At 34.9% G+C, this 23,173-nt stretch overlaps 4 protein-coding genes and 1 long non-coding RNA gene across 7 annotated transcripts; 3 read left to right on the top strand and 2 right to left on the bottom strand.

Moving 5' to 3' along the window:
• The first annotated feature begins 1,229 nt into the window (after positions 1 to 1,229).
• Positions 1,230 to 1,980, top strand: LOC135149199 (uncharacterized). Its single transcript, XR_010287435.1, has 3 exons — positions 1,230 to 1,364; positions 1,454 to 1,517; positions 1,624 to 1,980. It is a non-coding gene; the product is annotated as an uncharacterized LOC135149199 (long non-coding RNA).
• A 2,216-nt stretch (positions 1,981 to 4,196) lies between these two features.
• On the top strand, positions 4,197 to 8,375 carry LOC108202965 (protein FLX-like 3). 3 transcript variants are annotated; one of them, XM_064084689.1, is made up of 4 exons: positions 4,197 to 4,348; positions 7,016 to 7,552; positions 7,725 to 7,858; positions 7,969 to 8,375. In XM_064084689.1, exons 2-4 carry the CDS (start codon positions 7,026 to 7,028, stop codon positions 8,112 to 8,114), a joined length of 807 nt encoding a protein of 268 aa, XP_063940759.1. In that variant the 5' UTR covers positions 4,197 to 4,348; positions 7,016 to 7,025; the 3' UTR covers positions 8,115 to 8,375. The 3 variants fall into 3 exon arrangements, with proteins under 3 accessions (XP_063940759.1, XP_063940757.1, XP_063940758.1); XM_064084687.1 differs by having other exon boundaries at positions 7,725 to 7,864; XM_064084688.1 differs by having other exon boundaries at positions 4,232 to 4,371; positions 7,725 to 7,864.
• Positions 8,376 to 8,761: 386 nt separating this feature from the next.
• Positions 8,762 to 10,826, bottom strand: LOC108202964 (3-ketoacyl-CoA synthase 6). Its single transcript, XM_017371611.2, has one exon. It carries the CDS (start codon positions 10,768 to 10,770, stop codon positions 9,280 to 9,282), a length of 1,491 nt encoding a protein of 496 aa, XP_017227100.1. The 5' UTR covers positions 10,771 to 10,826; the 3' UTR covers positions 8,762 to 9,279.
• A 1,533-nt stretch (positions 10,827 to 12,359) lies between these two features.
• LOC108202963 (3-ketoacyl-CoA synthase 5) lies at positions 12,360 to 14,244 on the bottom strand. Its single transcript, XM_017371609.2, has one exon. The coding sequence runs from the start codon at positions 14,008 to 14,010 to the stop codon at positions 12,499 to 12,501; it is 1,512 nt and encodes a 503-aa protein (XP_017227098.1). The 5' UTR covers positions 14,011 to 14,244; the 3' UTR covers positions 12,360 to 12,498.
• A 3,657-nt stretch (positions 14,245 to 17,901) lies between these two features.
• Positions 17,902 to 19,456, top strand: LOC135149625 (protein FAR1-RELATED SEQUENCE 5-like). Its single transcript, XM_064085383.1, has 2 exons — positions 17,902 to 18,045; positions 18,233 to 19,456. The coding sequence occupies exons 1-2, from the start codon at positions 17,902 to 17,904 to the stop codon at positions 19,454 to 19,456; spliced, it is 1,368 nt and encodes a 455-aa protein (XP_063941453.1).
• Positions 19,457 to 23,173: the final 3,717 nt, after the last annotated feature.

Raw genomic sequence — 23,173 nt, 5'->3', positions numbered from 1 at the left:
AATTCTTTTTAGTAGGTCTCGTGAACACGTTTTATTATTATTTGGTTGACTTTTGATTAACAACATAGAATTTCCCTAAGTTCACCTTTGTATCACAAGTTATAATATTTCAAATTCATATATCACCAAAATCACATGATTTAGACATATTTTCTAACACCAAATTTGATGTCTTTGTCACTATTCTTATATCTATAAAAAAAAAAATCAGAAAGATTTGGTTACACGTCGAATTCTGAATTCATAAGTTTAAAATAAAATGTAATCTAAATAAAAATATTCTTTCAGTTATCTTATTTCATGTTCTTCAAAATATTGTAATCTCTTTATAAGTCACCTTTCATAATTAAAAAAAAATATGACATAGTCCATGTTGAAAGTCCATCAATTTTTCCTTTCAAAGATGCTCACCGAAATCTTAGTTTTTGTGCTTATTTCTCACATTCATGAATTAAATTTCTCTATATTGTATCGGTACTCGTTTAGAGTATTAAGTTAGATTTGTCCAATTTTATTCAAATATGAATTATATCCATTTTTTGAAGTCTGAAACATGGCTCGAGCCCAATTGTTCAAATTCTTTTTCAAATTTAAATTTATTACATAAGTAATTAATTTATGGATATTAATATATCATGTAAAAAACATATGAGACTTACCAGAAATAATAACTTAACTCAAATAAATAAATATCGAAAAGAATATAAATACAACAGTTTTAATGTATGAGTTTAATGCTTTTGAATAAAAAGATTAATTGCTTGTGTAGCTCAAGTGGTTTGAGTGGTGTAATTGTAATGAAGTGGCTTATGTTCGAGTCCCATGAATAATATTTTTTTTTATATGTATGAGGAGGAGTTAGGTTCGGAGTTAGGCTCGAGTTCGGAGCTAGCTAATTTATTTGCTCAGGAGGGAGGCTTTTTTTATATGTACGAGGAGGAGTTAGGTCCGGAGTTAGGCTCGAGTTCGGAGCTAGCTAATTTATTTGCTCAGGAGGGAGGCTTGACACGAACGTGTTGGGCTATTATATATATAAGTAGATTCATATTTGAGTATGCGTATAAATCTATTACATCTATAAATCCTGTTGCCTATTTACCCTGGAAAAGTCTACTTTGTCCCTCTACAAATACTGTTATTGCTGTATTTTGCCATTAGTCAACAGCTTCTTATACGGTCAAAACTCCTGCACCCCACGTGTCTCGACCCTAGCCATATCTTTCTATTCTCACTTTTTCAAACTTTCAAACAAATCTCTTCTTTCCTCAAATTTGAATTTCTTTCTTTACCAACATCTTCATCTACTGGGCATTGCTTCGTCTTGCTCGAGGTTCTTTCCTAGGCGATTTGGGCTGCTGCTCTCGGTACTTCTGCGCACTCTCGGTACACCTTCATTTTTTTGCACCTTACTTTTTTAGGGTTTTTTATGTAGAGCTCGGATGTTGTTTTATAGGAATCATCTACCGGCTTGAACAATTATTTTCTGCTAAATCCTTTGTCCATCCTCTCAAATGTGTGTAAGTTTTATGCTGTATGTCTCACGGAATGGTTCCCCTGTATTTGGGCAAATCATATTTTGAGGAACATATTTTTACTGCTCTGTCTTAATTTGTGCTTGGATAGCCTTCACGACTTGCTTCTAATTGCGCTCACAACTTCCTCAGCATTGTGTTGGAGGCGATTACTACCGTTGCTCGGATCTACTGATGGAGGAGGTATTTCCTTCTCCCCAATATCTATATCACTTCCCTTTTTTAGGTTAATCTCTTTTTGTGTCAAGTGATTATTTGATTTCTTGATTTTCTACTAAAATGGTGAGGCTTTTGCACTCCATCTGTTTGATGAGAATACTGATACAGTTTTATGATTTATCGAAATGTAAGGATTTAGTACTGCAGTCCATGTGTCTCCTCTTCAATTTTCATAAGTTTTTGTGCTGGAAATAAATTCATATATGTCACCTTCATATATGTGCTGAAACAACATACATTTAACAAACAATAAACTTATGGCTCAAAAAAGGCATTTTTTTATTATACCATGTTTGTATATTTTGGGAGAAAAAGAAAAGAACAATAATTTTGTGTCACCTTCATCATAAATTAAATATTTAACAATAATGTTATGTCTTCAAACATTTTATTATATAAAAATAAAAATTGTCAAGCGTAGCGGGCAAAAATACTAGTATATTATAGAAGTTGGACTCGAACAATGTCATTTAAGTGGTGACGTATAATGCAGCAAATAACATGATTTGATGCTAAGTGACTGAGAGATAAAAGACCCCATATATTATGGACTTTATGTGCTATACACTGATAAGTGTATATTTTATCTTAATACTGTCAATGTATTTCAGCTATTTTGTATTTAATTGAATTTATTTAATAAATATTAATGCTTTATTACAGGATGTAAGGATTTCTTATTAGATATGGATTGGAGTTTAAATAGCAGAATTGAAGATTAATTCAAATAAAATTCATAATTGAGCATTATATACTATTAGATGATTCAAAGGTTCACGCGAAACTTAGGAGAAGACTTTTAATTTAAAAGTGGTCTTGCAATTATATTACAACCGCATCAACCGAGAATGAGAGTCCAAAATTCAGCTACGAATTTTCTATTTTGGAATTTTATTATAATTTGAAAATCTCCTTGTATTTGCAATAATTAATTGAAAATACTCTTAGTAGAGATATTTGAGAATTATTATTGAAAATTAGAATTAAGGATATAAGGATATTAAGCAATAGACAGGGAGCCACACAAGAGAGAAGGAGGAGCCATCAACGGAAAAGATTTCAGTTATTGAAGACATTTAATTGATTTTGTTTTCTCTTATCTCATATATATCTTTTCTTATGATCCATGTTGGTTTTTTGGGACTATTTTGATACTTTTATTATGAACACTTTTATGAGTTAAGATTTTATGAACCATAGCGTGCGATTGTGGTCTTAAGTTAAGAAGTATTATCTACAGTTACAATTTATTCATTCAAATGGATTTCATATTCAATATTTGCTACTGTTTGGCCAATTTCGATGAATGATGGAGTTGATTATAATATTGAGAGAGTTATATTTAACTGATATAAAATTTGAATAATGCATGATTATATATAACGATAATAATCCTGTAACGATGATATTTATGACTATATTACTTACTTGCGATTTTATACACTTGTAGATCACTATTTTGCGCAACACACATACATTTAATATTATGCTCGAGGTCGTAAGTAAATTTGTAAGTATTTATCTAGTTTTCTATATTATTATTTTTTTTGCACTTTTACGTGCTATTTGTTTTCATTTGTTTCCATATTTTTTTTGTGTTGTTCTTGTTTAGTTTGCTGTAGAGTTTTACCTAACTTTTTGTGTAGTTTTTGTCCAGTGTTTTCAGTATTTTTATTCAGCTTTTTGCAGGCTTTGTTGTGCATTTTTTGTCTAATATCCAGTAGATTTTTTATGCAGTATTTGTCCAATTTCTTGCAAAATTTTTGTGCACTTTTTTCCAATTTTAGCTGATTTTATGGGCATTTTTTGTCTTTCTTTTATGCATAATTGTTATTCAATTTTTTTAAAGAATTTCAAAAGAATTTTCTATAGTTAATTGTGTGCAAATTATTATGTTATTTTTGTGCAGAATATTTATGTAATCATGTGCGGATGATATTTTAATTTGTAATTTTTAACCTTTCAGTGATGTTAGTTCACATAATAATCATGTCGCTATGAAGGCAAATCTATAGAATTTAATGATAATATTTTTGAAAGTAAAAGATATATGATAATAATATCGATGAGAATTGATTATATTCGATTGTATAATGATATCATACTTAATATTCTTATATATTAATATCATGATCTAAACGTACTAAACTATCATACATATTCTATTATGAAACTTTTAGTTACACATAGAATTATTCAAATAAATAGTATTATTTTAAAATTTTCGTTTTCAACTACTCCTTCTGTCTCAATGGATTGTATATGTTACTTTTTGTCACGTTTTTTAAGCCTTCTATAAAGTATAGTTCCACAATATTTTTTTAAAATTTTCTTATTCTGAATAAAAATTTGATGTTTAAATTTTTGTTAAATTTTTTTTAAAAAAAACATTATGTAACTATACTTTATTGTAGTCTCAAAATGCGTGCAAACAGTGAGCGGGTACGGACGGAGGGAGTACTATTTAAAGTTTTGCCGGATTTACCCAAACACGCTCCATTAGGTTGTCGACCCGGGTACAACACCCAGTTCTAGTGTCTGTTATTTACTCTGCGAGTTAGGGTTCTTTAGCTCACCAGAATTTAATCTTTGTGCTGGTAAGCTCTTCAATTTCTTACAGGTTTCTCAATTATCCTGCTCAAAAGATATATTTTTATGTTCTCTCAAGTTTATATGCATGTAGATATAGCTGTGTATGAGTATTTAGTGACTTTTGACAGTGCCACAAAATATAAATTCTTATTTTTTTGGTATAATTGGTCTTTGGGTTATCTCATTGTGGTTTTTTCTTGATGGGTTTTTAATTTTGCATGGTACTTTAGTTTATATTGTCAGATTCTATGTGATTGATAAGAGAAAGATGCAATTTTTATTTTCTTGATGTGATTGAATGGAGTCTTGTGATGATTGTTGGTATTTTTTGGTTATTGTGCTTATGGCAATTGTTAAAATTTGCTTCCGGGGATATTTGCCGAGACTTTTTTTTTTTATCAATGGTCACATTCTTCTTACGAGAGTCGAACTGATGAACCCTGGATATCGGTAGCTAATAGGGATAGATGATTAGGGGATATGAGTATCAACACTTACATATGTCTGTTTAAGGATCACTAGGACTAGTCGAGAATTTTGGGTAGCATTGAGAACAAAAGTATTTTGAAGAGTGCAAGTGTTGTGTTTTTAGATTATGGCTTCTTTAACACTAGCTCATGTATGGATGATGAGATTGAAGTTCAGTGTATTTTTATTTGAGGAATTAAGCACATGGACACAGTGTTTGTACATTTGGTTTTGTGAAGAAAGACTGAGATCCTGCTATGATCAAATAAGATGGCTGCTTTAGAGCTAGAGATATGTCAAAGCGGCTTATGTGTGTGCTCAATTTGATTTGTATGTCGTTATATACAATGTGGTACAGGGTCACACGTGAAAGTGTTAGGTAGTTTGGTGGTGGTGTTTGTTAGAGAATTTATTTTTATCATCGGTGTTTAATTGTTGCACCTTGCTTGTTCAAAAGTTTATTAGGAATGTTATCGGAATTGCTTAATGAAGCTGCTGTATGCATAATGCAATGAAGCTGCTGAATTAGTATTCTAGTGTAAGTTGGCTTTTGATTATAATTTCCTCGGCTCTCATTAGTTAAGGTTTGGCTGAAAAATGGGGGTGGCTCTGTAGTTGTTCTGACATGAAAATTAATTGAAGAGCAGAAGTCAAGATCTCAAGGAGGAGGAGAAATCAATGATTGAGCCATTCGATGTGATCTTTTCGAGCACGAGGCTACTCATAGGATCCTTCTTGCCATTCTTGTTTTTCTCCACTTGGTTGTTTGTATTTGCTACAATAGTTGTGCAGTGCAAACATGTCCATTTAAATGCTATTAGTTGGGTAAAATTTCTACCTGAAGGTCGGGGATGTGACGAAGGATGTCGCCATCTTCCTAAAATGTGGATCTTAGGACTTCAAGCCAACGGATGTAAGGCATGTAGTAGAGATTCTTGCAATCATTTAATTAAATAATCGGAATATCAAGGCCCTTTGATCTTTCTTTTTCTCGTAAAAAGAATTGCTAGCAAATATGTTTTACTTGTTACATATGGGCTTAATGATCGTTTGGCCCTTAAAGTTTATGACCGTGTCTTGATCCCTCAAGGTACGAGATATATTCCTTTTGATCCTTATACCGCAATAAAGATGTATAACGGTATATATCGGTGGGACAAAAAAGACAACTGCCTTCATGATTTCCCTCTAAACCAAAGTTTATTGTCTTTTTTATTCCTTGTTGTCACATTTTTTTTTGTTTTGGAAAGAAAAAATCAATTATCTCTTTTGTCCCTCCGATATATACCATAATACGGGTCTGGTATAAGAGTCAATAGGTATATATCCCGTACCTTGGGGGCTAAAAGGTACGGGTTTAAACTTTAGGGCTTGATGGGTACACACTACACAGTCATAAACTTTAAGGGCCAAAAGATGATTAAGCCTTACATATTAATTTCATAATTTAACTTTAGGTGTAAGAAAAACAGTTTAGGATCTTCATGCAGCAGTATTAGCTTTCCTACTGATAGCGAGTTACAATTTTCGCCAAAGAATAGTGCACCTGCAACGTTTTTATGACCGGAAGGCGAGAGGCGAGATCTAATATCGACACCCTGGTTGAGTTGGATGCCTACATGCAGGTATGAGCATCACCCTAGAAGTAGGGAGAAAACACTAATAGAGCAGGCCATTTCATCCTGCATCGTTGCCTTCAACGATGCCCTTCCTTTTTTACTTTGAAGGGCATCTGTTGTGAGAAACATGTACATGGCATGGTTCTTCTTATATAGTGACTAGCACCAGCCACCAAGAAGATGAGTCTCAGCGAGGCTGTAGAAACACTACCTGCTACCTTATGGGCTTATGCAAGTAAATCTTTTTCCTGATGTAATGCATGACATTATTAAAACCCCGACTAATCAGTTTCCTACCCCTAGTTAATACTGCCCCTATTTCAATATCTGCATCCTGTCAAACTTTATTTGATGAAGAGTTCATTAGTCTCATTCTAGAATTAAATTTGATGTGGCTAATGGCTATGAAGAATTTATGTGACCTGAATATATGTGTGTCTAGTACTACATTAAAATATGTTGGTAGTGTTAACATATAGATGCAGTAATGTTTAAAAGTACAGGATAATGTCTATGTTGGCATATCCCACATTCCTATCCTGAGATGTAGACCAATTACGCTTTTGCTCATTGGCCTCACTGCAGTGTTTGAAGTATGGAAGGGAGATACCGAATGCCTCGGCACCCTGAACCCTATCGAGGTCCTCGTGATGATCCACGAGTTCTCATGCATCGGGGACCAGGACCCCTACCACCTCACCCTGCTGCTCTGGAGGAGGAAATCGAATACCAACATAGAGATATTCAAAGACTTCTTTCAGAAAATAGGCATGTCATGGATGAAAACATTATCCTGCAAAGGGATTTGGCTGCAGTCAATGATGAGATGCATAGATTAGGTCAGGTGATACATAAACTACATGCTGAAAAAGATGCTAAAACCAAGGACTTAATTGAAAGAGGATTAAAGCTAGAAAGTGAGCTTCGCGATATCGAGCCACTGAGGGCAGAGGTGGTGCAGTTGAGAGCTGAAGCTCAGAAATTAAACTCTGTTCGACGAGATATGGTTACACAAGTTCAACATCTCACAGAGGACATTACTAGAGTTACATCTGAGAATCAACAGATATCTGCTATGAGGAATGACATTGATGGAATGCGTAAAGAACTAACCGAGGCCAGGTTGGAAGTTGTACTTTAAAATTGTAGCCCTCTGGAAAAGTTTCTATGAGTCATGCTCTTTAATTTTGCAAGGGAGTTGCTACCTGTTGTAGGACCATAGCAAAATAAAATCTGTACTAGTGTGCTTTTATCTTACTATTCTGCTTCCCTGATATTACCACAACTCTTGTAGGAGAGCTATTGAATTCGAGAAGAAAGCAAATGAAGAGCAATCGGAACAAAAGCAGTTAATGGAGAAAAACCTTATTACTATGGCTCGGGAGGTGGAGAAGCTGCGAGCTGAGCAACTGAGTTTAGATCGGAGAGGTAGAGGTCAGTTCCTGCCCCTACACTTTTTCTCTCTTGTTTGTTTGCTAGGGGTAAGGTCATTTTCTATTTTTTTGCCCTTGTCTCAAATCTCTGGCAAATCTTGCAAGGTGCTGGAGGTTATGGAATATTGAATGGAAGCCCTGACACAAGGTATGCTGGTGGTGACACAAGGTACGCAAGTGGTGCATATGGTGATGTCTATGGTGGTGGATCTTGGGGAGTGTATGACAGCCGAGGCTCTACCCGTCGCTGATCCTAATATAATGCAATTAGCTATCTGTTTCCTACTGTTTGTTTTGCATTATCTAGGTGTCTTCAGAACCCACAAAAAGTAGTCTAGACATCGTTCCTGTACTATACCAGAAGTCCAAAACTAGATCCTGTAGTGATGTTGATGGTAGCTGTGGTGTTAATCGACACATTTCGAATGAATGTCATGCAATTGCAATGTATTTGTCTAAGCAGTACAATTGCATTTCATATCAAATCCAAGTCGAGCAACCTCACAAACCTACTTATCGCTTCTTGTCTGTTCTGTATAGTCGAACATGTTCCCAAAACTTCAAGCAGAATTATAATGTTATCAAGCTTTGCCCAGTTTAAGAATCTAAACCTTATTCAGGCTTAATGTGTACTCAAGTTCAACTTGTTCCAGTCGTAGCCGTTACATTGGTACAGGCAACATTGTTCTAAAAACACATTCAAAAAAATGTATATATTAATTTAAATATATTCAGAAGTAAGCAGTAAATTGGGTATTATATCAAAGTGCCCATCATTGTAATAAAAACTATAGTGACTATGTGATTTTTACGGAACTCATTTAAGTCGCTATAATTACTAGATATCATTACGTTAAATTTTGAAAATTAGTAATGAAAAAATTAACCAATTGATTATGTGTTTGCTACAATTTTTTTATATTTCTTTATAATCTTCAATTCTAGTTCTTTCTTATTATCCATGTGACTCACCAATCTGCTAATTAGGATTTCATTAAGTTTTCTGTTACATATTTTTCAAGATTTTAGTGATTCTAGTGGCTAAAATAAGTTCCCATGGATATCGGATAGTCTGCTTGAAATTTTTTGGCGAGAATGATGGACAGTTTGATATAAAATGCGTAGTAAATTTCGTTGATCCTTGCAACATGCCGGCTCCCCTCTTCTCACTTGTACCCCGGAACCCTTGTGCAGCTTGATCTTTGATGTTCCGAGCTAAGTGCTGCTGCTTAAAATTATGCACTGACACATTTCCTGATATTTTGTTATTCATCTATTTATTCTCTAACAAGAGATGACTTAAGTCAGTACAATCAATACAAACATAAAGAGCTTGCTACATAAGTTTTAGAGCTAGGACACTGCAGAATAAGACATGCTTTTATTTAGCTTATAGTTAGGGAGGTTGAAATACTATCAGCCCAGTTTTACCACCTGAGGAACATGAACAGGGTAGTTCTGGATGCAATCACGCCATGGTCCATCTATCGGTGTTTCGACAGTTTTGTTGCATCTCCACACAGCACTGTTGCACTTAAACCCACTCCCGAAAGCTATTTGCCAAACCCTGTCGCCCTTTTTCATCCGTCCCTTGGACTCGATGTAGCTAAGCTCGTACCACAATGACGTTGATGATGTGTTTCCAAACCGGTGTAGTGTCATCCTCGAGGCCTCGACGTTCTCTGTGGAGAGTTGCAGACTGTTCTGCAGCTCGTCAATTACAGCGCGTCCTCCAGCATGTATACAGAAGTGCTCAAATGCCAGTTTGAAGTCTGGAATATAGGGCTTCCACTTGAGGCTAAAGATTTTCCGACCAATGAAGTTTATAGCAAAGATGAGTTGTTCAGATGCAGGAAGAACAAGCCGAGCAAGGGTTGTCATATTTAACTTCAATGCTTCTCCGGCAATCATCATTAGCTCTTTTGACAGCAGCACCCCTAAATTCCCCTCCAAATCTTCTTGTTGAACAGCACATCCGTAAGCCTTATCATCAGCGCCTTTGTGGGTTCGGACTGTGTGGAGGAGACTGTACTTGGCTCTATGGCGAAAAGATTTTCTGTTTGATAGTAGGATGGCTGTACTTCCCATACGGAACAAACAGTAAGGGACAAGCATAGCTTTTTCTTTCCCTCCATAATAGTTTGGAGTCAGGATTTCCACACTCACAATAACGGCATTGATATTAGCATGAGCTTGAAAGAGGCGACGAACCAAATCAACGGCTATTACACTAGCACTGCAGCCCATGCCAGATAGATTGAAGCTCTTAACATCATGTCTCATCTTATACTTATTGATCACCATGTCTGATAGTGTTGGTGTAGGCGCACAACCGCTGCAGTTTACGACTAGTACATCTATGTGTTCAGGATTAATCCCAGTCTTCTCAAGTAATGAATCCATTGCTGAGAAAATAACCATCTCGGCTTCTTCTCTTGCAGCTGTTAATGTAAGCTGTGGTGGGATATAATGCAATGATTCTGGCAAATATGTCTCTTCACCTAGGCCGGACCGTTCCAAGACTCTACGCAGAAAATGGACACCTTTAGGATCTAAGCTCATATTGATTTTTGAGTGTTCAATGAAGGCTGCAGAACTAAGACGACAGTGGGGAGGCTGCTTAAAACAGGCAAATTCAACGAGGTACACTGGACGAGGCTTGGACATGAAATAGAGTGTCAATACGAAGATGACAACAAAGAAGGTACACTGTACTTTGATCAGATCTAACTGAAGAGGATTCCATATGGACAGAATTCCATGGGGGCCGAATCTAAGTACTTTGATAAATAGAGTAGATATAATAGTTATGAGTATTATGGTAAGGAAGTGGTTCACAAGATACTGAAATCCTAATTTCGCGTACTTTGGCAATACAGAAGTTGAAGAATCGTGTACTTGAGACATTTTGTAAAGTTGAAGAATCGTGTACTTGATAGCAGTGCAGTGTGGCTACAAGATCTTTCAGACTATAAAGGCTTGCGAGCATGGTAATTAATGTTGGTAGATAAGTCTAGTAAATGAAGCTCATACATATCTCAATGCACACTTTGTTGGTTGGACTGTTGTAACGGTCCAGTGCAGTACACTCATAACTCAACATGCGAAGGACAGTAATACAGGATTGTTGTGAGCTCGTTTCGTCTTGTTGACAGTCAACTAGAAAGTTCACTGCTAAATGTTTTCTGTTGATATTTTTGTGTCAATAGTTCAATCTAGCCAGTACACGTATGCGCTAACTATCTAATGTTAATCTTTATCTGTATGGTCCTGATGCAGAACTAGCAATTAATAGCTGTAGATGCACCTTATATCTGTAAGAAGATACTATCTACTGAAAAACCTAACTATTTCACTAGTTTGGTTTCTTTGGCTGGAATTTTGGGACTGATCTGCCGAACTCCCTCAATGTGATAGAAGAGTCATTATCATTTATTCATTTCAAACTGCCTAATCTGGTGGAAAGAATGACAAATGTGCGGAAAATTAGAGGGGTGATACAGAAGGATGAAAGAGAGAGGAGCGAAGAATATGAAAGGTAACTTTTCTAGGACATTTCTGAAGGACATGACATGAGTAGGAGGATGGAACAAACATATATGTAAGATGCCGGGATTTATCTCTTCTAGTTTAGATTTGCAAGGAGAGAATGGAGGGTGTGTGAACACTGTGGATAGATTCACGGGAGGAGCATGAGGTTAATTTAATTTGAACGTGGAATGTGTTCAATCTATCCACAGTGTTCAAAAACAGTGCTAATATAGCATTTGTTTCACTTTGATTTATATTGTCAGACAGCAAACAACGTCACTGAAGGGAAATCACACATATCAGAGATTGCCACTGAGATTGAAAAGTTATGGTTGTAACAATATATATGCAGCAGCGCATTTGGCACTTGGTGGACTGTTTTTGATACGTACGTACAGAGTTGATCTTAGCTATGCTTTCGTGACCTTAATTTTTTCAAAGGGGACTGGATACCCAAGACTGAACAGGCGTGTAAGTTTTAAAAGTGCTTTGTGGAGTCCTTTTCATCTGTTGGGGTTCATCTATCATAGTCTGATGCTTAAGGTGGTGTTAGTTTAGAGTTCTGTAGTAATATCTTATCAGTAAGGCATATTTAGGGACTTTTTCAAATATGGTACCCGTTAAGTACATTTATCGAGTATTTTTTACGTCATACCCCTTGTTATACCAGTTATGCAATACCGTATTATTTATAAACTTATGCGACAAAATGATACAAGCTAATATTACATTTGCCTCACTGTTCTGGATTTCTAAATATGGCTGCAGACGACAAATAACAAGTATAAGAATAATAAACATTAATGTTGAAGCATTAAACATAATGCGCAGAGATTCAACACACACTGACGCAGTGAGCAAAGTCATGGCTACTTAGGTTGCGAGTTGTTTATGTAAAGCTAAGCTACTTGGTAAGTTGTGCATAAGTTGTAATAAGAAGAGGCTCAGAATCTGAATATCTGGTTAATTAGCTTTATTGGGGTTTTATTTCTATTTATTGTTCATAATAACATAATACCGTGGTTATATATTTAGTACTGGAGTAGAATGTACGAATATTCATACAAGTTCTTCTGTACTTTAATTAATTGTCAAATCTACATATTATTGATCTGCAGATTTTATCAGCTGAGGAACACATGCCGGATACTTATGAATGCAATCCCTCCATGGGTCACCAGTTGGGATTTTGACAGTTTCAGCGCATTCCCACACAGCGCTGTTACACTTGTACCCGCTCCCAAATGATATTTGCAAGATTCTATCACCTTTCTTCATCCTTCCCTTGGCCTCTATATAGCTCATCTCGTACCATAATGATGATGACGACGTGTTGCCAAAGCGATGCAGTGTCGACCTTGAGGCCTCCACTTGCTCCACTGACAGCTGCAAGCTATCCTGCACCCCATCAATCACGGCACGCCCTCCTGCATGGATGCAGAAGTGCTCAAATGCTTGTTTGAACTTTGGTATATAAGGTCTCCACCTACTGCTAGATATCTTTCTCGCAATAAAATTCATAAAGTAAAGTATTTTTTCGGATGGAGGAAGAACAAGAGGACCAAGGGCTGTCAAATTCAGTTTTAAGCCCTTTCCAGCTACGGCCATTAGCTCTTTTGACAGCCACGCCCCTAAATTTCCCTCCAGATCTTCTTTTAACTGAACACAGTTATAGGACGTGTCATCATCAGCTGTGTGAGTCCGAACTAGGTGGAGAAGACGGTACTTGGCCCTGATATTGCAAAAAGTCCTTCTGGTTGATAAAAGAATGGCTGCACCACCCATCCGGAACAAACAATTTGGAACAAGCATCGATCTTTCTTTCCCTTGGTAAAAAATTGTCGTCATGAGTTCTGCACTCACCACAACAGCATTGTAACTTGGATGAACTTGTAGAAGGTCACGCACTAAACTTACTGATATCAGGCTAGCACTGCAGCCCATTCCCAAAATGTTGAAGCTCTTTACACTGTCCTTCATTTGGTACTTATTGATCACCATGGACGATAGTGATGGAATTGAAAGGCAAAAACTGCAGTTTACGACAAGTATGTCTATGTCCTTGGGACTGAGTCCAGACTTCAGGAATAATGAGTCCATAGCTGAGAAAATAACCATCTCAGCTTCTTCCCTGCAAGCTTCCAGCGTGGGATCTGGTGGGAGTAGATGTAATGCAGATGGCAAACAAGTATCTTCACCGAGGCCTGCCCTCTCTAAAACTTTCAGTTGAAATTCGAGACTTTTGGGTTCTGACTTCAATATAATCTTTGAATGTTCAATGAAAGCATCAAACGTAACACGGAGCTCAGCTGGCGCTTTGTAACATGCAAAATCGACTAGGTAAATTGTTCGCCGCTTGGACTTATTGTATAGGGTTGACAAGGAGATGACCAGAAAGGAAGAGAACAATATTTGGACGTGACCATAGTGAGAAGAGTTCAAAAGGGCCAGTATCTCAAGATTACCCCTGCTAAGTACTTGAATAAATAGAATAACCAAGATTGGAACAGAGATCCAGGCAACAAAGTGGTTCGCAAGAAACTGGTAGCCTGGCTTGACATACTTCAGTCTTGCAGAACTCGAGATGTTACTTATTATTATCTGTGAAGGCATCATCGATGATTATGCTTTCGTGGGTGTTAAATCTATGGATAAGAGAATTGAGTTGTGCAAGCAGAGAGATCAGGAGAAAGCTGATATATATAATATAAAGAATTTCTACCGAAACATGCATGAGGTAATTACGAGTTATGGACAGTATAAGGATCTAGATTTGTTGATTAAGTATGTGTGATGTACAACATTTTATGATGACCAAACCCCTTGGAACATAAGTTCCTAAAAAAAAAAAAAAAAAAAAAAGCGGCAGGGAATTCAATAGCAAATATCAGTTGGTGAAAAGCGAAATTAGATTAAATGCCATTTCATCTTCTGTAAACTATAGGCCGAACTTTATGTGGAAACCATGTGTAACAGAGTAGCATTTAGCAAGACGATTTGTGCCTTTCAAGTTATTAATACATTCTACCACAGTTTTGGCCTTGGCTTAAAGCCTCTTGAGTCTCAGAGTTCAATCTTTTTAGTTTTGGTCCAGAGGTCCAGTGTTGAGAGTACATGATTGATGATTGGACTAAAGCGGCGGATTGCTAATACGTTGTACGAGTTATTCTTTACTTTTGGTCCAGAGGTCCAGTGTAGAGAGTACATCTCCACATTTTGATCCGAAGCTGTGCTTTAAACACTGTACTGGGGTACTGGTCAGAATCGACAGAGACATGGTTGCTATAACTGACTGATGTAATCTTAAGAGTAGTCACGTTAAATCTTAAGAGTACTGATGTTAAAATGTAATCCTAAGAGTAGCCATATCAGAATGTACAAGTTGCGTTCGCTTGGATAGAACATAACAAACTAAGGCCATAACAGGATATCGAGATATATTATTCATACCATTCTCTCCTTATTCATTTCCATCCAAATGAACGCAATCATAGTTTTAAGGCCATAACAGGATATCGAGATATATTATGTAGCAAGGTCCGATCCAGTTGTCAATTTGGCTGGCCATTTCAGTGCATGGTCTGGTTAAAAATCAACTAGTATAGAAGATCAATTAGCATAGTTCAAAAAAATAGTTAAACGTGTTTTCCTTAGATGCTCATTAGAAATCCGTTTTGGCTAATAACTCAGAACTAAAGATACCTGCTGCATGCCTGCATTAGTATGAATGTTTGCCTGCATTTGTTGTTGTTACAGTGGACTGTATAAACAATACTAGAACCATAAGTAATGATTTTATAGAATCTCTGATTCACATTTCTAGACAAACTAATATCAAACTAGCCAAATTATATACTTGCGAGGAACATAATTTGGTGTATGATATCATTACAATCAATAATTATGATCCGTCGAATCATATACAAGATAACTAAGTATCGTTAAATCACAAAGAAACATAATCTTATCCTATAAATCAACTGAAATCTACTTTCATATTTATGATTATTTTTCTTAATTCAAAACGAAACAAATTTTGTCGAATAAAAACAAATATTCTAATATTATTGTTGAATATAATCAATCTCGAACATCTCTAATAAGAAAAGTTAGAAAACACAAAAAAACATAAATTGTATATAATTTGTACTCCCTCCGTCCCACCAGATTCTTTACGTTACTTTTTGACATGCATTTTAAAACTCATATAAAGTATACTTACATTATATATATATATATATATATATATATATATATATATATATATATATATATATATATATATATATATATATATATATATATATATATAGGCCTTTGTTCTATGGAGAACCATCTTATATGGAGTCTTGTGGAGAACCCCCTCCATTAATCTGGACCGTTAGATCTAAATCAAATCTAACGGCTGTTCATAAACAATGTTCAATTAGGAAACTGACTCTTTCTCTCTCTCGCTCTGTCCGTTATTTTCGTTATTTGCCGTTATTTCATCTCTCTCTCTCTCTCTCTCTATCTCGCGCGATTTCTGATCTCGCGCGATTTCGATCGCTGCTCTCCATCTCGCTTTCTTTCTATCTCTTATACTATCTCTCTTCATCCTCGCGCTGAATCGTCGGTTGTTTCTCTAACTTCGTCCTTGTCAGTGGATTGAAGCTATCGGATATGGAGATTTCGTCAAATCAAACTGTGTTTTGCTCGAATCAAGCTCAGTTTTCCTCAAATCAAGCTAATTTTCGCGAAGTTGCTGACATTCAATCATCATCAGGTTTGAATCAATAGATCTACTTTATGCATAAATAATACTGAAATAAGTTTTTGAAGATAAAAATTTGATTTTTATGGTGCTACTATAGAATCGAATAAGATTTTGTTATTAAATTTTGTTGCCGCTGTAGAATCATATAAGCTTTTCCGAATTATCCGTGTGTGTTGTTGCTGATAGATAATGTTGATGAGATTATATGAGATACTGATGATTATTGTAAGAAACAGCTAGGAACTTTCAAATTTATACTTTTTGTATTCATTTTTTGATGTTTAATATTGTTGTTGTTTGTAGATACTGATGAGTTGTTACCAGTTCCTGATGATTATTCTCATCAGGAAATGATATAGAATAAAATTATGTTAATGAGATGATTATGTTATAGAATCATATAATACAATCAAAATTTTGTATATGAATGCTTCTATTATAGAATCTATAAATTGAATATATATTTTTATTCTTCAATACTGATGAGTTGTTATCAGGTCCTGATGATTATTCTCATCAGGATTTGACATAGAATGAAATTATATTAATGAGATTATTATATTATAGAATCATATGATATATTCAAAATTCTGTATATGTTAGAATGTTATATGATGACATATTTTTTTATTATTTTTGCAGGCAATTCTGTTTGTATTGATGTTGTTGATAATGTTTGTGATACTACTGTTCATGATTTTGTTGAGGATTGCTTAGAAGGTTTTGATGAGTCAATTAGTAGAAGCTCTAAAGTGTGGAATCCTAAAGTTTCTGATGACAAACTTAAACCATATCCTGGTCAACTGTTTAAAGACATTGAGTCGGCTTTTAAGTTCTATACTGATTATGGCAGAGATGGTGGATTTGAGGTTCGTAAATCAACACAAAAAGTCAGGAATGGTATTATAGTTACCAAGTACATAATTTGTTCTAAAGGAGGGCATCACGATACATCCATGACAAAGGATGTTGATGTTAATTCAGAATCATCTCATGCATCAAATAGTGTTCAACTGCAAGTCAAGAGGAGGAAGACGGTGACAAAGAGATGTGACTGTCGAGCAAAAATTATTCTCAAGTACAATGGTTTCAATGCGTATGTTATTTCGTCATTTATCGAAGGTCACAACCATCGTCTAGCATCGCCATCAGGAAAAGAATTTCTACTTTGTAATCGATCTATGACTTCATTTCAGCGCCGATTTGTTCTAGATGCTGCGAAATCAAACATAGGCTCGTATAGAGCTCACAATTTGTTCAAGTCGATATCAGGATCCTACTCTGAAGTTGGGGCAACCGCTGTTGATTTTCAAAACTGGATGAGAGATATAAAATTATATATTGGCAAACATGATTCTGATATGCTGATACAGAAGTTTCAAAACAAAAGGGACGTATCAGATGGAGGATTTTTTTTCGAATATCAGACGGATTCAAACGGTCATCTTACCCGTCTTTTTTGGGCTGATATTCAAGGACGTAGGAGTTATGAAGTTTTTGGTGATGTTGTATCTTTTGATGCAACATACCGTACCAATAAGTAAGTTTGATATGCAGTTTAATTTTATTTTGCAAATTATGAGTTTTTTGAATAATTTCATTGTTATCTAATTTTACAATTTTTTTGGTGTGAAAGGTATGGAATGGTATTCGTGCCTTTTATTGGAGTAGATAATCATTGGAAGAGTGTTACTTTTGCTTCTGCATTACTAAATCATGAGGATGCAACAAATTTCACGTGGGCTTGTGAGATGTTTCTTCAAGCATTTGCCCGTCCACCAAAATGTATAATAACTAATCAGTGTCTTGGGATGAAAGTTGCAATTGCTAACACATTCCCACATTCTATTCATCGTTATTGTATGTGGCATATAATGCAAAAGTTCCCTGCCAAGGTATAATCATCCTTGATTCTATTGTAGAATTTATTGATTTCTCTTATTACATATTTGTATGAAAATGTTTTAGGAAAAAATTCCACTTCAGAATCATATATTGTATTATTTTAAGTTAATTTTTTGTTATTTATGATTAATTCTCTGCATGGTCCCTTATCAGTTGTTTTTGATATTGTGAATGTAGGTTGGTCCTGTGTTCTGTGCAGAAACGGGATTTATGGAAAAACTCAATAAGTTTGTTTGGTCCTCACATTTGACTGTTCCTGAGTTTGAAAAAGGTTGGGATGATGTGCTTAAGGAATTTGGATTAAGTGAACATGTCTGGTTGAAAGAGATATATGCAATGAGGGAATCATGGATTCCTGCTTTCTTTGCGGACAAGCCAATGGGAGCCTTATTGAGAACAACCTCAAGGTCAGAGAGCAGTAATTTCTACTTTAATCATTTCGTCCAAAAAGGGGATACTCTTTCAGAGTTCTACTTGTGTTATGAGAGTGCTATTGACAAACAAATTCATGACCAAAACAAATTGAACACCACTGACAAGAATTGTATTCCACAATCTATTACTGAGAAGGCTATTGAAAAGCATGCAGCTTGCCTTTATACTCGAAGTATGTTTTATAAGGTTCAAAAACAAATAAAAGCCAGTTGCTTTCATATCAGTCTTGGTGGGCAACCAATTGTTACTGATGGCGTGAATAAATATTTACTTTGTGATAAGAGCTTGAATGGTAAGTTGTTTGAGGTTGAATTTTGTTTGTCAACATATGATATTAGCTGTTCCTGCAAGCTGTTTACCAGAGTAGGCTATCTGTGTCGTCATTGTTTCTATTGTTTGAGTTTGTGGGGTGTTAATAAAATCCCACATCAGTTCATATGTAAGCGTTGGATGAGGAATGCAGAGAGATTTTGCAAATTGAAGTTTACTGATGAAAGCGAATGTGCTACTGATGGGCATATCAGTAGAGAAATTGCAATGAGGATATGGACAGAGTATCAAGCTTGTGTTGATAATGTTTGCAATAACCTGAAAGGTTTAGAGTATTTGTTGGATGAGATGAAGTGCTTGAGGATTAGAGTTGAAGAGAAATTTGATAAACGTCCGGCAACAAAAGATGATATGCTGGAAGAGATTTTTGGTGTGAGGCCTTCAGGTTCAAGTAATGTACTTCCACCACTGCCAAGTAACAACAAAGGATGTCGTAAAAGAATTGTTGGTGGTGCAGAGTTAAGTCGTGATGGGAAGAAAAGACCAACCAGGACATGTAAATTTTGTCATACTCTTGGGTATCATGATTCACGCAACTGTCCGAAGAAACTCCTTGTTAATCAGCAGATTCCAACTATTCCTAATAAACAAGTATCTCTTAGTCCTAGCTTCTACTCTCAAAATATGACTAGTTAGTATGTATAGTTAGTAGTTACTCTCAAAATGTAGATATGTTTTGTGTTGTTAGTATTTTGTGATGAAGAAATATTGTTGTTTGGCGATTCAGAATGTGAAGATTTTTAATATTTTTGATATAATCAGTATTTTTTTTATTAGATTAATTTTGTGTATTGATTTTTCAAGTATCATTGTGTTGGAGTTGATTTTTTGATTCTAATGTAGAGTCAGTTGACTTGTCATGTTGTAATACTGATGAAAAATACTGATGAGAAATACTGATGTATCTATTCCTGATGCACAAAAAACTATTCTAGAGACAGTGATTTCCAATTGACTCTATAGTTGCATCATAGTATATGAATTATAAAATACTGATGTAGTAATCAAATACTGATGAAACACATGAATAATATAGAATATTATTTTATTTAATTTTTTTGCTTCTAAAGTGGAATCAACTACATTTATTAAAAAAAAACTGGCAATATTTGGTTATGTTATAGAATCAGACTTTATATGTCTATTTTTATGTTTTATTTTTCAAAATATCTTTTATTATGAATATGGTTAAGTATGAACAAGTACAAATATATGATTTTATTTTATTGCTTCTATCAAGGGACCAAGATGCACAAATTAACAATGATAATTACTGATGCAAAAATTAATGATGAAAAATAATACTTACAGATGGAGACAAAGAATGATTTATAGATCTTCTGTTCTTTGTTCATTTACAACTTGAAAAACATTGCTTTCACTTAGAAATCTTGCAAGACGTTTATCCTCCCTTGATTTCAGATATTTGATCAGTTTGTCTTTCAAGATTTTCTGTTCTTCATCATCATCATCTATTTGAAATAGAGCTGCTCTGATGGTTGTGTTTGTACTGAATTGAAACTTGTTTTCATCAAAACTGATATAGGTAGGCATTGTCCCTCTTGGATTAAGATGAATATATTTTGAACCTTCTGAATCCGAAACCTTTGCACTCTTCTTTTGCATAGGGACTTCTTTCAGCGAGTAATCAGTATAACTTGGAGTGTATTCACCAGTATAAGATCCATCTCCATCCACCATTCTTCTTCTTATAGTATTCAGGATCATCCTAGACCATAGGGCTGTTGTTTCATTTGTCACTCTTAGTAAATACTGTACAAACTTTAGCTCCTTATTGGACTTGATTAAGAGATCTTCAATTGGCAGCACCCTGGTTGTATTATCATGTAGAAAATATATCATTTTCTGCTTTATGTCCTTTGTATCCCAGTGATCCTCAACAATGGCTACACTTTCAATTTTCTCAAGATGTTCTGCAGTTAACTTCTCATCAGGACTATCTGTAAGGGGACATGGATCAATGTAGATTGCATTCTCATATTGAATTAAATGAGAACCAAGTCCAGCTTTTGTGGAATGACTAATCAATTTTAAGTCAGAAATTCTAATCTTTGAGGTTGCTCCTTTAATAGAAGGCATTTCAGTCATCATTCCTCCAGAGATGAAGTTTATTTTTCTCTGAGCCATGCTGTCATTATTCATTTCTCTGTTTCTACGCCTTCTATCTTTTATTATCTTTTCTGCTCTGGGGCAGTGACTCATTGGGAGGTCAGATTTCAGCCTAGAAGGATCATCCCAGATCTTGCGATTTGAGTTCAACACTTTACGCAGATAAAAATTTTCATTCGCCCGAACCTTTCTTTGAATTTCTCTTTCTCGTTTGTCAACTTTTTTCACTTCTACATCATCGTCTTCATAATAGCTTTCTAGATATACATAAGCCACTATGGTCTCAATACTTTTCATGTAGTCAGCATCCTTAATAACACCATGAATATTCCCAGAATCTTTAACATTTTGTTGTACCGCGTCAGTAACTTTGTAGTGAGCAACTGAAGTCACATCTTCAATTACTTTGACAGTTTTTGCCTGTATGACAAGTCCAATTACTAAAACAGTTTCAGCATCAGAAATATTTTTGGGAATTAAATCAGTTACCAAATCATTAGCAAATAAGTTGTCATTAAACGTGCCAAGTTTTAATAATTGTATTTTACCTGAATTTCAGGATCATTGCCCAACTCAGTTTCAGCATGAGGAACATTTTCATGGACAATTTCTTCACCAGCATCCAAAATATCTTTAGAAATTGGCTTTTCAGGATCTGAGGTTATTTCAGGATTTTGAAGAGAAGCATTTTGCTGTACGCCAAGTGCAATGAACAACATATTATTAGTATCAGGAATACTGTCAGGATTGGAAATACTGTTGATGTCAATTTCATTCTATAAGAGAATCATGTCTTAAGAGTGAAATACTGTGAGGATTGAGTGAAGTACTGTCAGGATTGGAAATACTGATGATTTCAATTTGATTATATAAGAGAATTATGTATTAAGAGTTAAATAATGTCAGGATTGAGTGAAATAATGTCAGGACTGAAAATACTGATGATGTCAATTTGATTTAATAAGAGAATTATGTCTTAAGAGTTAAATACTGATGATTTCAATCTAGTTCTATAAGAGAATCATGTCTTAAGAGTTAAATGCATATATAAAATACTGCCAAGATCAAAATACTGATGATCTTAATTTGATAGCTGTGAAACACAGTCAGTATCCAAATACTGTCAGGAAAGGAAATACTGATGATGCTAAATATGATTCTAGAAGATATTCATGTATCATTACTTAAAGGAATGGAATGTTTTCCAAATGACTCTAACACAGAATCATAATTTTTTACAAATCAGCATTGATTCATTATAGTCAATAACCATCTGCTATTTGAAAGTAAAATGAATAATTGGATTTACCTGAATTTTAGGATCATTGCCTAATTCAGTTTCAGCATGAGGAACAATTTCAGGGACAATTTCTTCACCAGCATTCAAAATATCTTTAGAAATTGTCTTCTTAGGATCTGAGTTCATATCAGGATTTTGAAGAGAAGCATTTTGCTGTACGCCAAGTGCAATGAATAACATATTATTAGCATCAGGAATATATTCTAGATTGATATGTCCATTAGTAACTGTCAACTCATCAAGAATTTAAATATTATGGTTTACCTGTTTTGAATCTTTTGATTTTCTATTTCTAATCAATTTATTCTGTTCTTCTTCATCAATTGCAACTTCTAAGGCATCATTATATTGAACAACTTTTGGAATTGGAATTGATGTTGAAGGAATTGGATTTTCTTGAGTTGCGATCTTTATTGTAGTACTTGTTTCCTCATTTGATTCATTTTCTTCGATCTGTTTCTGACCTCTTCCTCTTCCTTTTCCTCTTCCTCTTCCTCTTCCTCTTCCTCTCCCTTTACCTCTCCCTGAGTCCTCCTGACCTTCTCCAGCTTTCAATTCTTTATACCTTTCTTCTTGAAGTCTCCTATATTCTTCCTCAGTCAAGTCTGCATTATCTTCAGCTATAGCAATAATTGTTGCTCTTTGTTCATTTATATTTAAAGCCTTCTCACTGTTTGCATACAGCAAGACTTCTTCTCCATCATTAGTTTTGAATTTCTGAAAATACTTGGCGGCCTCTTCAGCATTATCAATTATCTTGTAATCATCGTTAGTACCTTGAATTTATACACAAACTACGTTAACCTCAACATCAATTTTTAATAAAGGCATGATATACATATGCATCTATCGTAGAAGCACAACTACACAAATTTTGATTGCATTACAGAACATTAATTTAAAAAAAAAAAGCATTAATTTCA

Source organism: Daucus carota, chromosome 9 (genome assembly GCF_001625215.2).
Source record: "Daucus carota subsp. sativus chromosome 9, DH1 v3.0, whole genome shotgun sequence".
Taxonomy (NCBI): domain Eukaryota; kingdom Viridiplantae; phylum Streptophyta; class Magnoliopsida; order Apiales; family Apiaceae; genus Daucus; species Daucus carota.
Note: the sequence above shows the minus strand (reverse complement) of the source record. Positions and strands in the feature narration are given on the sequence as shown.

Coding starts and splice junctions, on each gene's coding strand:
- LOC108202965 (XM_064084687.1), top strand. CDS start 7,026: ATGGAAGGGAGATACCGAATGCCTCGGCACCCTGAACCCTATCGAGGT. Junction 7,553..7,724: donor AAAGAACTAACCGAGGCCAG/GTTGGAAGTTGT, acceptor CAACTCTTGTAG/GAGAGCTATTGAATTCGAGA. Junction 7,865..7,968: donor TTTAGATCGGAGAGGTAGAG/GTCAGTTCCTGC, acceptor AAATCTTGCAAG/GTGCTGGAGGTTATGGAATA.
- LOC108202964 (XM_017371611.2), bottom strand. CDS start 10,770: ATGTCTCAAGTACACGATTCTTCAACTTCTGTATTGCCAAAGTACGCG.
- LOC108202963 (XM_017371609.2), bottom strand. CDS start 14,010: ATGATGCCTTCACAGATAATAATAAGTAACATCTCGAGTTCTGCAAGA.
- LOC135149625 (XM_064085383.1), top strand. CDS start 17,902: ATGTTTCTTCAAGCATTTGCCCGTCCACCAAAATGTATAATAACTAAT. Junction 18,046..18,232: donor TGCAAAAGTTCCCTGCCAAG/GTATAATCATCC, acceptor TTGTGAATGTAG/GTTGGTCCTGTGTTCTGTGC.